At 53.4% G+C, this 13,865-nt stretch overlaps 5 protein-coding genes across 5 annotated transcripts; 3 read left to right on the forward strand and 2 right to left on the reverse strand.

Annotated features, from left to right (window-relative positions):
* Window positions 1-760: 760 nt before the first annotated feature.
* CABS01_00186 (uncharacterized protein) lies at window positions 761-2,752 on the forward strand (the record flags this gene model as incomplete). Its single annotated transcript, XM_060533569.1, has 7 exons — window positions 761-832; window positions 914-947; window positions 1,017-1,183; window positions 1,252-1,615; window positions 1,666-1,740; window positions 1,790-2,032; window positions 2,094-2,752. The coding sequence occupies 7 exons, from the start codon at window positions 761-763 to the stop codon at window positions 2,750-2,752; spliced, it is 1,614 nt and encodes a 537-aa protein (XP_060406083.1).
* A 251-nt stretch (window positions 2,753-3,003) lies between these two features.
* Window positions 3,004-4,721, reverse strand: CABS01_00187 (uncharacterized protein; the record flags this gene model as incomplete). The annotated part of the gene is made up of 4 exons (XM_060533570.1): window positions 3,004-3,878; window positions 3,939-4,143; window positions 4,204-4,473; window positions 4,536-4,721. The coding sequence occupies 4 exons, from the start codon at window positions 4,719-4,721 to the stop codon at window positions 3,004-3,006; spliced, it is 1,536 nt and encodes a 511-aa protein (XP_060406084.1).
* A 795-nt stretch (window positions 4,722-5,516) lies between these two features.
* Window positions 5,517-7,026, forward strand: CABS01_00188 (uncharacterized protein; the record flags this gene model as incomplete). The annotated part of the gene is made up of 2 exons (XM_060533571.1): window positions 5,517-6,112; window positions 6,180-7,026. The coding sequence occupies 2 exons, from the start codon at window positions 5,517-5,519 to the stop codon at window positions 7,024-7,026; spliced, it is 1,443 nt and encodes a 480-aa protein (XP_060406085.1).
* Window positions 7,027-7,306: 280 nt separating this feature from the next.
* CABS01_00189 (uncharacterized protein) lies at window positions 7,307-8,216 on the reverse strand (the record flags this gene model as incomplete). The annotated part of the gene is made up of 2 exons (XM_060533572.1): window positions 7,307-8,010; window positions 8,093-8,216. 2 exons carry the CDS (start codon window positions 8,214-8,216, stop codon window positions 7,307-7,309), a joined length of 828 nt encoding a protein of 275 aa, XP_060406086.1.
* A 3,662-nt stretch (window positions 8,217-11,878) lies between these two features.
* Window positions 11,879-13,525, forward strand: CABS01_00190 (uncharacterized protein; the record flags this gene model as incomplete). Its single annotated transcript, XM_060533573.1, has 6 exons — window positions 11,879-11,943; window positions 12,027-12,220; window positions 12,303-12,355; window positions 12,418-12,945; window positions 12,999-13,252; window positions 13,306-13,525. 6 exons carry the CDS (start codon window positions 11,879-11,881, stop codon window positions 13,523-13,525), a joined length of 1,314 nt encoding a protein of 437 aa, XP_060406087.1.
* Between the last annotated feature and the right edge of the window lie 340 nt (window positions 13,526-13,865).

Genomic DNA, 13,865 nt, shown 5'->3' on the forward strand with positions numbered 1-13,865 from the left:
AGCCGCGCCATACAATAATTGCAGAAGTTGAATCTGAGCCAGGAAATGCGATAGGAATCTTCGCTAGTAATTATGCAGGAGGGGCGACTACCTTAGCGGCATCCTGGAAGGGTGGCTGCCGTGCAGTGGCACTTTGTACCTTCCATGCATGGAGCTGAGGCAAGCTGTCCTCCTTACCTTACCGGGAGGCTCCCTTACCTTCGGATACCTATGCTACCTTCGTTAGGGATATCTGCCCCCAAACACGTAGAAAGGTACCCATGTTTCGACTAGTAGCTCTGCGTAGAAACCAGTAGCGCAGTGTTCCCTGGCGTACTGACCAATGAAACTTTCCGAGTGTTGGAAGTTCCAGTAGTAAGCGTACGTAGGTACCTCGGAGCTTGGCACGCACCTCCCTCACGCTGCAAGTTTCGCGCAAGGTCCGGTTCCTGTCTGCCAGGCTGGCACTGACAGACTTCCATCTGCTACAAGCTCCCTTCAACACCGCCTCCGTGCAACGTATCCGAATTGGCCGGATTTGCTGAATTTCACGATCTCTCAGCGCCATTATCCAACCGTACCCAAGTCGCATGTCCTCTTTCGGTTCGGCATGCTACATGCGATCATCGTCTCAGTAACATCGTCGTAGATAGAGCTGGCTGGAGCTTGACACCCAAGGCGAGCATCACGCAGCGATCGCTTCCCCTCGACTTCTAGTCTACCAAACCTTAAATACCTACTCTCCGTCGCAATCTTCCGGCCTACGGTACCTGTCCTCAAGATGAAGGCCTGGCTCTATGCCTCCGTCCTGGGCATGTCCCTCTGGGCGGCTAATGCTCTGGAGGTGAAAATGGTAAGACTGCTATCTTGAAGCAATGATTGCGACATACCTAGCCCGGTGCCATCAGAAGCTAATTTGACCTCGCTGCCATAGGACCAAACGGACGAGAACAGACAGAGATGCTCAGGTAATTTCCACAGTGGCTGGAGAGCGTAGTTACTATGCACGACACGATACTGATAATGGTATAACGCAGGCATGTATAGCCGCAGTGCCTGGGGCGGACCTGTCGACCCTTACATCAACGTCATGTTCATCCCGAAGGAAGCGCCAGCGGACCAGGATCCTACCGTGAGCTTGGTCATCTTCGAGTGGAAAGACGAGGACTTGATTGGCGTTCGTGAGACTCCGGATGCAGAGAATGTAAGATACACTCGTTCGACAAGCCCGAGACCAATTGTAATGGGTGGCTGACACTCCGTTTCAACCAGAAAATCGGCATTTGCCAGGAAGCATTTGTTCAGAAGAACTACTGCAACGAGACGGATATTGGCAAGTTCATCATCGATAAGGAAGCCACGACGAAGTCGAAGAACATCATCGAAACGAAAGCCATCCACCTCAAGGAGCCCCAGAGCACCAAATACATGATCAAGAAGACGGGCTATTACTGCGTCCTGACCGATAAGTTCACCGCGGGCGAGTTTACCGCTGTCGTGGAGTTCCGTAATGCCTATGGCGAGCTGCCCGCGACTCAAATTCCGAAGCTACCCTTCTACGGAGGAATCACCATTCTCTATGCCTTAGTTGCCGTATTCTGGGGCTTTTTGTACTACCAGCACCGCCATGATATTCGTAAGTCGAAAGGTTCAATGCAGTTGTTGCCCATCTAATCACAATCGCAGTACCGGTTCAGAACTACATTACGGCCATCATCATCTTCCTCGTTGTGGAGATGCTCTTGACATGGGGCTTCTATGGTAAGGTTCCCTTTTCTCAGTTGCAAGAAATTAAATTGACCTAAGACAGACTACCTCAACCGAAATGGTGCGAATATCGGCTCCAAGGTGTTACTAGTAATAGTAGCCATTTTGAACGCCGCTCGCAACTCGTTCTCTTTCTTTTTGTTGCTCATTGTCTGCATGGGATATGGTGTAGTCAAACACACGCTTGGACGAACGATGATCTGGGTACGCTGGCTTGCGATTGCCCACTTTGTCTTCGGGCTCGTGTATGCGATCACCAGCTTGCTGATTACCCCAGACGCTGCTGGTAAGCCGTTATATCCTCATTACTCAAGCTACCCAGACCGTTGTAGACTAACACACTATAGGTCCCTTCGTGCTTCTCATCGTCCTCCCTCTTGCAGGTACACTTACCGGATTCTACATCTGGACGCTGAACTCCCTGAACTTTACGCTCAAGGACCTGCGTGAGCGCAAGCAGCATGCAAAGGAAGCCATGTACAAGAAGCTATGGTGGTGTATCCTGATCAGTATTTTTGTCATCTTCGGCTTTTTCTTCTTCAACAGCTTCAGCTTCGCATCAGTCAGCGACCCCGACTACGTTCCCTTCCACTGGAAGTCGCGGTGGTTCGTTCTCGATGGCTGGCTGAATCTTGTCTACTTCGCCGATGTGGCATTCATTGCCTACGTCTGGAGACCGACGGCGAACAACCGACGCTTCGCCATGAGTGACGAAATTGCACAAGACGATGATGGCACGTTCACGATGGCTGATATTGGCGGCATTGACTCGGACGATGACGACGAGGAAGCCCAACTGGGCAAGAACAACACCACTGCTCCATCATCCACTCCTGGCCATGGTGGCTCCTCGGCCGCACCGGCGAGCATGCCCCAATCGCAGCCACAAAGACACATCCCTCGCGAGTCTTTGGATGGAGAGACCATCTTCGCAGTGGGAGAAGATGGCGACAGGTTCTCGGATGATTCTGATGAGGAAGACGCCAAGCTTGTAAGCAAGAAATAGACGGTGGGCATTTTGGGTTCCGGGCATCGGAAAAAGTAGCAATTGCGTGATTGCAGTGTAAAGTATGCACTTCAAGGGCGGCGTTGGCGCAGTATACTCGGTTTCCGTCATTCAGGAGAGAAGATTCATTGTCATGTAGAGGTCGGGGGTACCCCATTGTCAATTATATGATCGCAAATAATGCTCTCGAGTCTGCTCTCGTTTGGTATCATTTTACAGGTGGTTCCTAAACTAAAAGTACACGACAAGTCTTACACGTCGCCGCCAAAGCCGACGGGACGCCTCTTTCCGTCGTTCTCAGGCAAGATGGCCATGGCCTTGTAGACCTTACCCATCCCGCCGGGGCCACGGTCCACAAGACGCTTCCATGCACCCTCGATGGCCTGCGCCTTGTCAGCGGCCGCATTGGCTTTGACTTGCTTTATCAACACCTCGGCACGCTCTTTGATGCCCATCTGACCCAGAAATGCGCCCTGGTCGACCGGTCCGTGGACCTCAACACCCTCACTCGCGACCATCGCTGCCTCAGCGATGGCGGTGAAGTCGACGTCGGCGCTCAGGTCGACGAGGCCGGGTTCCGAGAAGGGACTGACGCGGCGGTGACGGCGGATGCCTCTCAGAGAGTTGATGGGGACGGTGTCGGACGTGCCGTAATCCAGGATCAGTGCCGCACCAGAGGGCCGGGCTTTGGGATGCTGCTTTGAGCCACCGATGCGGCTGGCAAAGTCGGCGGCGTAGATGGAAGCGTCGGGGCAGATCTCGGCTACGGCGTCCGGGACGGTGGCTTTCAGACGGCGGTAGCGGGATGAAGTCTCGGGGACGTAACGCGAGTGGCGGGTTGGGCCTGTGGCGAGCGTCATTTGGAAATCGGGGATCGGGTCGCCCTGTTCTGATTTCGGTATGTTCATGGTCGCGTGGGTGGCGTCTGGCGGTGTCGGCGAGACGAGCATCTCGCGCCATTCGATCTTGGGTCCTTCAGGTTCACGAGGAGGGGGGGTTCTCGGGGCAGGTTGTCCTGGTATGGGCTCTTTGGGCGGGGAAGGGGGGACGGTGACGGCTTGGAAGGCGTGGATGGGGAGCGCATCGAAGAACTCATGTGCCACAATCAGGGGCATCTTCTCGGGGCCTGGGGATGGTGTCAGCCTTTCGAGTCCTCCCGAAGCCGCAACGAATTCATGGTGCTTACTTTGAGGGATAGACTTAATGGTCTCGGTCCAGACAATGGGTAAGTTGGTCCGCTTGCAAACGCTGTGATAGCCGACTTTGGATTCGGTCATGGGCGCGTCAGGACCGCAAAGGAGGTTCTTCTGTGCCTCTCGGAGCTGAGGGCTGGCCTCAACCATGTAGATGGCGTCGATGCTCTGCGCAAAACCCTTGAAGTTCTGCACAGTCTATATACGGAATGTCAGTCGTCAACGTTCACTTGCCCCAGGTAACTCAATTCCACTTACACGAAGCATGTCGTCCATTAGAGTGCCACGCCCGGGACCGACCTCCATGAGCTCGACGCCCTTACTAGGCTTGCCCTGGCTCAACCACTCCGCAACGAACCAGATGCCAATCAGTTCGCCGAATATCTGGGAAATCTCGGGCGACGTAACAAAGTCTCCCTTCAAGCCGAACTGGTCTCTGTTCTCTTCGGCCAAACCCGTATAGTATCCGTCAATGTCACCGGTCAGACACATGCGCATATAGCTCGCGAGAGGTACGGGGCCGGTCATCTATGACATGAACAACATTAGAGGAATGCAATCAACGTTAAGGAAGAGCGCAGGTGTAGTACCGAAATAGCCTCGGCCAGTTGCTTTGCCAAAGGCGTGGACCATTTCCTCTCCTCTCCATCCCGCCTTGAGACCGTGCTTGAAAAGCATCTGGAAGCATGCGCTGCGCTGGTCCGCTGCACGGCGCGGGATATGGTAGCGCCACGAAGGCCATCCAACAAAATTCTTTGACGAGATAGTCGCTGCATCTTTGCGTATTTCCACAGGTTCTCTTTGTTACTTCGAGTAAATTTCTGGGCTTCAACGAGCTGTCGGGCTCATCGCGGGATTCCTCAAGAAAGAGAGGAGCCCTTAGTAGCACATGTGCATGTGGGACTGCAATTCGAGGAGAGGTTTCTCGTTTCGGGTGAGGCAGGTAGCCTTGTACGATGTTCGCTTCGTCCGGTTCGTTTACGGCTGCGCGTCGTGAGAGTTTCCAGTGACAAGCAAGGAGCAGCTTCTGGAGCTTTGTCAAACCAAACTTTTGGGGTACGATAAGATAAGGGAAGCCTGCAATTCCGGGACGCTACCCACCTAGCTCTGGCTGTGACTTGCATGAGCTCCCGCCGCCGGGTCCCCGAGAAAAAACAAAAGAATGGGACAAAGTCGGAGCATGGTAGCCGCCGAGTCGCCGCGCCTGATCCCTGCTTCACTGCACCACCTGAACGGCAGCGCGATTGCAAGTCGTAGGCTATTTCCAAGTGGCTTAAACTACGACGAAACTGCCACACACGAGTCCCCCCCCCCCCCCCCCCCCCCCCCCCCCCCCCCCCCCCCCCACCCGGACACACCCCACCCCCACACAAACCTTATTTTACAAAACACCCCCCCCCCTTCCTCCCCTCTCCCCCCCCACCCCCCCACCCCCCCCCCCCCCCCCCCCCCCCCAGACAACCCCTCTCGAGACGAAGATTGGAGACTCACCTACATCACATGATTTCTTAGTTAACAAGAGGCTTTCCCGTCTGTTGCGCCCAAATCCACAACCACCCTCGCCGCCGACCATGGCGAGCAACGCCAAGTCGAGGTGGGCAGACAGCGCAGAGGACGCAGCCTTGGATGCAAAACTAAAGCGAGAAAAGGAGGACAAGAAACGTCTGAAAGCCGAAAAGGCGCGCAAAGCCGCCGAGGCGGAACGATTGGCGCAGCAGGCGAGGGCGGCGAAGAGCAGCAATGGAACTGAGAACGACGGCGACGTCAACGACAGCACACGGCCAGCGAAACGGCGCAAGTTCACGCCCGACGCAGAAGACGGGACAACAACAGCTAATGGCGACGACGGTGCGCCACCAGATGCAAAAGAGGGCGCGGCGAAGCTCATGCGCTTCCCCGTCGGCCACTGGGGCAAGTGCCGGAGCGTGGAGAACTACGACAAGCTCAACGATATCGAGGAAGGCACATACGGCTGGGTGTCGCGGGCCAAGGAAGCTTCTAGTGGCAAGGTCGTTGCGCTCAAGAGGTTGAAGATCGAACCAAGTGATCGCAACGGGCTGCCTGTGACGGGGCTGCGAGAGATACAGATCCTGCGAGACTGCAGCCATCGCAATATCGTCAACCTTGAGGAGGTTGTTGTGGGGGACGACACCTCAAAGATTGAAAAGTACGAAACCTATACATCTATCAGCCTGCTTTCTTAGTGGTGGCAACGCTAACAACAGAGTTTGTAGTATCTTCCTAGTACTAGAGTTCGTCGAACACGACCTTAAGAGCATCCTAGAAGACATGCCCGAACCCTTCCTCCTCTCCGAAGTCAAAACCCTCCTCCGGCAACTAACCGCCGGCGTCGCCTACCTCCACGACAACTGGATCCTCCACCGCGACCTCAAAACCTCGAACCTCCTCCTCAACAACCGCGGCCAGCTCAAGATAGCAGACTTCGGCATGGCACGGTACGTCGGCGACCCGGCCCCGAAGCTGACCCAGCTCGTCGTGACGCTGTGGTATCGCTCGCCCGAGCTGCTTCTCGGCGCGAAGGCCTACGGCAAGGCCGTCGATATGTGGAGCGTGGGCTGCATCTTTGGCGAGCTCCTGACGCGGGAGCCGCTGTTGCAAGGCACCAATGAGGTCGACCAGGTGACCAAGATTTTTGAGCTCTGCGGCGTGCCGACGCAGGAGAAGTGGCCCTCGTTCAGGAGCCTGCCCAACGCGCGGTCTCTGCGATTTCCTAAGACGCCCAATGTCACAGGGTCCATGATTCGGACCAAGTTTACCACACTGACGAATGCCGGATGTAAGTTGCTCAACGACCTGCTTTCGTTGAACCCGGATTCGAGGCCGTCGGCCAAGGAGATGCTGGAGCACAAATATTTTAGGGAGGATCCGAAGCCCAAGAAGGAGGGCATGTTTCCAACGTTCCCCAGCAAAGCTGGCCAGGAGAAGAGGCGAAGACATGAACCGAATGCTCCCGTCCGCGGGCAGAATGCAGCAGATCTGGGTGATGTCGACTTTAGCGGCATCTTCCAGGGCAGAGACAAGGAAGAGAAAGGCGGTGGATTCTCACTCAGGATGGTGTAAGAGAAGAGTTGATAGTTCATACGGCCATGTATCAGCCAGTATCATCAATTAAGCTATATATCAAGATAACACTCATAAACGTCTTGAGTTTACCTATATGCGGAGTCATATTTTGCCCGACCATGCTTTGACACGTAACGCCGCCCTTGGTGTTGTGTAGAAATGACCACCGTAAATGATTACCGCTGGACTCTTGTTCCTCGCTCTTGTTAGGCCCCCCAAAGCAACTAGATATTCAAAAATTACAGATGAAAATTTTTGGTCATTATTGAACACGTCGTTAAAACATGCCCACTCCCGCCACAAACCATGTGAAACTGGCCACCGTGAGAACGCTCATACCGACAGCCATGCTGAGAGCCTTGCTGTCGAGACCAGACGCAGCAGAGCACGTTGCGCAGTTCCACTCGTTCAGGGGCTTGTATTCTTGAGCCTTGTACATGCCAAACTTGAAGCTGGAATAAACACCAAGGTAGCCAGGCTGAGCGGTAGCACTGACGCTCGATTCCGCGTCGTAGATGACAAGAGTGTATTCGTCGTTTCGCAACGGCGCTGAGGGGTCGGTCGCCTGCACGCTCGAATCCCAGGTGAAGGAGGCGGGCTGAGCAAAGGTCATGTTCTGTGTCAATGTCCAGGTCTGAGCCATGGATGAGCACGAAACAAGGACATCGATGGCCGTAGGAGAGGCTTGAAGGTTTGTGTAGTTCCATCCCCAGGTGACAAAGTCTCCTATTTTGTAAAGGTTGATAGACTGAGCCGTGGCCGCTGGCGTGACCATGGTAATGCCACCAGCCGGATCTGTGTCATCGAAAGAGGTCGCCTTGGACTTGCTGGTGCCTGTCTTGGTGCCAGTGCCCGTCTCAGTGCCTGTGGGAAGCTTTGCGGTGTTGAGGTTGGTGGTCTTCGCGCCGCCGGTGTTTGTCGCCTGTGCCGTTCCTGTTGCTGTGGCGCCAGTCTGAGCAGTCGCGGTCTGAGTTGCGGCAGCTGGTGAGTAAAGTTAGCTATGGAGGTTCACAAACACAATGTGACGACGGGAAGATCTCGGGGGAAACGTGGCACGACATACCGGTTGAGGATTGATCGTTTTGCCGCACAACCAGGGCATCGACATCTGGAAGCCACTTGGGCCAGGCGGAGGCCAGAGGAGTGAAGACGGCAAGGCCGAGAGCGAGAGACTGAACGGCCTTCATTTCGATGTGGGAGGAGGTAGGTTCCCGGTGAAATTTATGAGTGTGTGTTGAATTTGAGGACGAGGTTCCTAGCGGAAGGACGTCGTCGAGGCCTTCAAAATTAACCAAAATGGTTTAAAAAGCGAGTGCAGTCGGTCGAGAAGGACGTTCTTGGTGTCTTTGGATATTCGGTATCGAATAGTCGTGGTTGAGGGAGATGGTGTTGGATCGTGGCCACCCCTTTTTTCGCAGTAAATTCGTAATAACAAAACCTGGGGGGTTGTCGTTGGCTTGTCAAGTAATTCGGGACCCGGGAGAATTGTGCTTGGTTTGTGAATTCCTCCTCTTTCAATAAACGGCCAAAAACGAGCGGGTAGAATCAAGCGAGTGTCGATGTTTCGAATTAAACAGCAAAAAAGGCGGACGTCGAGAAAGGGCGTTTGAATTGCTGCTGGGAAGCAAATCACATCAGGATGGGAGGAAAGAGGAGTCGACCAGGAGAGGGAGGAAGTAGAGGCACCAGCAGGCAGGCTAACTAAGAAGGCGCTGGAATGGGAGGAGAGATTTCGGGGCGGGTTCAACAGGAGGGAACGTGGATGGGGCTCCGATTGATTAGGTTTGGTGGATCCACAGCAACCAAGGCCCATCCCCCGAATGTGCAAGTGACTCTCGGGGAGGGCAGGGGGGGGTCGGGGGGGATTTCCCAGCGTCTCCTCGAAGCTCCAGGGGAAGATTGGGTGGTGGCCGAAGGGTGCGAGTTTGGCTAAGGCGCGTTAAGGTAGTGACGGAATCATGGCACGGGCAAGGCCGTAATCCGTATGAACGAAGAAAATAACAATAAAAATGGGAATGCAGGGCAACGCGATGCAGCAGGTACCTAGGGAACAGGGGCGAAGCCTGTTAGGCCACACACCAATGCATTGAGAAAGATGGGGTGGCACAGCACAGCCCGGGCTGAGAAGAGGGCATCGGACCAGTCAGCAAGGGAATCCAGCCAAACAGAGGGCTGGAAACATTATTTTTTGGCTGGGGCATCCAATGCAGAAAAAAATAACCTGCATACGGGTACAGAAAGGCACATCTGCATAAGTACTTCATAGAGACGCACGAGAGGATAGGCCGTGACAGAGTCACAATGGACAATGGACAGACAGATTCCTAGGCTACCCAACAGCCAACAGCCAACAGCCAACCGCCAGCCGCCATGTTCCAACCGTCTTTCGATCCAGTCTCTTTCTCGGTTTTTTACCAGTACCTGCCTCCTTGCGCTAGGGATCTTTAGTTCTACCGTCTAGCGTATCGACATGCCCTGGACCTTCCTCGGCCTGCGTCCCCGCCACCCCAAAGCGTTGGTCCCGACCTCTTTTTATCAGCTCGAGAGCGAAGCCTTAGTAGTACTCAACAAGATCTCATGAGGTCTCTATCACAATTGGAGGAGTCGGAACCGGACGGGTATCATACAATGGTCAACAACAATGCAAGGCTCGTCGGTAATGAGGGCATAGGTACGGAGTATCCTGTACAGATTCAGATGCCTTGTCTCCAAGGTACCTAAGGTCCCAAGCATTTACTGACCTAAGCAGAAAGTATCTTACGAATAGGAGGGAAGGGACCTGGACGGACGTGAGCGTCACTGACTTGGAGGTTCGCGACCTAGGTAGTGGTGCATCGGGTTCAGCATGTGGGATCCACCCGGCACATCGTATTCCTTCCCCCCCTCGTGTTGACATCCTCTAAAAATAATTACTCGGGACACGCGCCTCCACATCTTCAATCAATCATGAGACTGAGGCGAGACAGATAACCAGCCGCTTCCATCCGTTCATGATGATTTGCAGCCATCATGACATCGCCTTCTGATGAAGTGTTCCCTTTCAATACTCCATAATCTGACAAAACATCTACCCAAACACATGCCCGAGACTCAAGCCGCTATTGCCATCGCCACTTAATGTGAGGTGAGCATCCCATCGGATCTCCTCACGGGTTCCCCAACCCCCGACCCGAGCAACAAAGCCACCAACAGAAAATTCCCGTTGTGTTGTCCAACAGGCTGTCTTAAGCCCGCTTGGGTTCTCACACGTCGTCTAGCTACATACACAAGACCATTGGATAGTCGCCGAAGGCCTCTCAGCTTCTCACAGTTTCGGACCTTAACATGTTGGTGGCTCGTAACACCACCTAAGAGTTACCTCCGCTCAGCCCGACATCTCGTCAGTGCTTCGTAGCGACTACGTCTGCGGAGTACGGAGGCAGGAGGACTAGGAATGAGGTAGTCAGCATTCGCATCAGTGATGCAGAGTCGCAGGGTCTTGGCCCGCTTTGCATCAATTCTGAGCAGGTTTTTGCGTGCACATCATGCCTACACAGAGCCAATTTGCCGTGCCAATCTTTCGTACTTGCTGCACCGTTTTCGTGCATGCGACCGAGCGAAACTGCAAGTCTGCATTAATATCTTACTAGTGGCATATATTCCGACTACATGCAAATTTCTTCCGTCCCGCCGGGATCGACGTTCAAAGTCTGGATGCCCATGTCGTGATCCCTGGGACAGGGTGCGACAATCAACCGGGAGTTCCCAGCTTCGTGCGGCGAACGGTTCCGTCGTTGAAGCCGTCCCTTTTTTTGCGGAACCTCACCAGGCAAATTGACTGCACCAGTGATTCATTCAATCGCTCCAATGTATCAAGCAAAGCACAATTGTGCCAATGTGGGTGCTTCTTCAAACCCATTGCTGTAATCCGAGACATATAAAGGTTCAGCAGCTGACGAGTCCCTAACACCTTGCCCAATGATGAGTTGAGACAACTGATTTTAGGCCTTTGGTGCATACTAGGGCTGCTTGGACTGCATCAATTAAACCAAGCATCCCTCCGCATAACGAGGCATTACCACTGCTATCCAGTCCTCTTCCAATTAGAATATCCATTCCAGTCAACATCGCCGTCACGAAAGCAATCCTCGATTGCTTGACTTGCCCTCGATGCATATTCGTGCAGTCTTTAGCACAGAAAATGGTGTTGAAGAAGTCGATATCTTATCCGGGTGTCATGGTTATGCGTCTGTATAGCTTCAGGATTATTCTAGTTGAGTACGTGATAGTTAACCTCGAAAAGCAGAGTATCCCTACAGTGACTTTCGCGCCCAATCCAAGGGGCCCCTACGTTGTGGCGTGTTCAGTCAAGGTGCTTCCGTTCTCGACATTGAGTTTGAGTAACAAGGGACGAGGTTTGGACGACTCGAGACTTCCCGCCGGATGACGTGCCGCCTCAGGGACCACGGGCAGTCCTTTTCTCATCCCCAGAAACTGGCTGGACCTGAGGTGGCCTGGAAAGGATGCAGGATGGCTCTCCAAGTCACCCAACGGGGGATGGGTGGAGCACGAACCACCACTCTCGATAAGGGAAACGAACTGCCTGCCCGCACGCCACAGTTTACTCTTATCGATAAGATGATAAAGCTAAGGTAGGTACCCTCAACAGGCACTGCCTACCTACCTATTGCGCCCACACCTGGCAAAGAAGGCATTCCAAGTAGATACCTTTGTACCGCTCTCTGGCTGCCTGCCTCACCTGTACCTACCCGTACGCGACTACCTCAACATCACACACGGCAGAATTATTTCTCCAACTCCAAAATTCAAATGACCTTGGTCAATTGACATCACGGAGAATACAAAGGCCATGGCATCTACAAACGATCTCACGATCTCGATCGACCGGAATTATCTGGACACCCTCATCAGAAGGTAAGACCTCTTACTTACACCTCAGTCGCACTAGCAACCGAGCCACTCCCAAACCGGCCTGTGAATAATATCTCACGACGAAGGCTAACTACTCGAACAGGGCTCAATTGGTACGGCTTACACGATTGCCCATCCTTCATCTGTTCCTTCGTCTTCGTGAGGATTGCTGACGAAGCCTGCTTGAAGAACACCGACAACGATTCCAACTCAAGTTGTCTCACTGTCACCATTACCCGCGCCGAGCATGACATCCTTGTCAAAAAGGCCCAAGAATTCGGTATGCACACAAATTATACTATGCGCAGCTTCTTCCGGGCATCAAATTTCCGGTAATTATCTAGTTATTGACTTCTCGATAGCGAACTTGCGTCGTAACCTCATGCGAGGAGGTGTAACTGAAGCTACCCTGGCTGTAAGTCGAGGTCTCCACTTTTGACCCCAGTAAACGACACAAGCTAATCGATGAGCTTCTAGGTATTGACCTGTGACGAGTCCAACTATCAAGAGGATAATGTTGAAGGGCACGTCACTTCATCTTCCGAGGCTCCTCAGAATGGGATTCAACGTACAGTCGGCCAGTCACGCGTGACGACTGCCACGGCTACACGAGGAAACCAAAACTTAAGCCGATTTCCTATTCAGCAACCTGTCAAGCGTGAGTGGCCCGAGGAGCAACCTGTCAGCCTCGATGAATCTGAGGCGACGATCTCTCCCGTTGAGCCTGAGCTCAAGCCTGAACATGCTTTCGGGGATCAGAATGATTCCCAGTTGCCCGTACAGCCTCGGTTCGAGCGTTTGGCCACCAGGACTATCTTGATCTCAAACCTCGCCGAAGGCACAACTCACGCTGATATCATTGGCGTTGTGCGTGGTGGTCAGCTGCTGGACATATTCATGAGACCGTACGACCGGACTGCCCATGTGTCTTTCTTGCATGGTACCGACGCAGCGGCCTTCCTTGAGCATACCCGGCGCCATGATCTATACATCAGACAGAAAAGAGTAGGCTACGCCGTTCAGTTTCCAGCGTCACGTAGGGCTAATCGCAATGATAGGTTGATGTTCGATGGAGTGATCGGCACTTCACATTGCCTGGCCATGTTGCGAGTAAGCTCGGCATTGGTGCCAGTCGCAATCTCATCCTTCGACGATGCGACCCGAAGCTCACCGAAGAGGAGATTCGGGATGATATGGAGCACATCCACAACTTGGTTGTCATTGCTGTCAGTTTCCGAGGCGGAAGCTGTTACATCAACACGAACTCTGTGCACAATGCCATGTTTGCGCGGACCTGCATGATGAGTCGATTGTGAGTCGTACATCTCGCTGGACATAAGTGCTTTGGAACTTACATGTCAACAGCAAATACAAGGGATCTAAAATCGAGTGGGACGTCGATGAATGTGCGCAGCCCTTGCCTGCCGAACCTCAGCGAGCCCAGACTCAAGTGCCCCCGATCAGACTCCCAATGAATCCCATGACCAACCGTTTCGAGCTTTTGAAATTGGACAAGACTGAAGAGGACGAGGAAAACACTCGGCCAGAGCTTCACACAAGCTCCCAGCTAAAGATTGTGGTTTGATGAGGAATAACGAAGCCCGGATCCCGTACGATTCCCAACAAACTTGGAATTGGGGGGGGGGGGGGCGATCTTTGAGGGCTCCCTGGTATATGTTGGTCCTTTGAGCCTAGGGGCCACTGTTCTGAGTCTTTTGGGGGAAGGAGTATGCAATATTTCTTGGCGGGATGGTAGCACGGAGTTCTAGAGATACCCTGCGCTTCGAGTTTGTTTGTTACTTTATTAGATGCCACTCACTCCGCGGATATTCGAGTCCATCTGCGAAGACGAAATAGACCTATGACTAATTCCGGTTTTCCAGCATCAACAAAAGCACCTACTACAAACGTATTTCTCAGGGACT

The sequence above is a fragment of the Colletotrichum abscissum genome, assembly GCF_030869225.1.
Source record: "Colletotrichum abscissum strain IMI 504890 chromosome Unknown Scaffold_1.1, whole genome shotgun sequence".
NCBI classification, from domain to species: domain Eukaryota; kingdom Fungi; phylum Ascomycota; class Sordariomycetes; order Glomerellales; family Glomerellaceae; genus Colletotrichum; species Colletotrichum abscissum.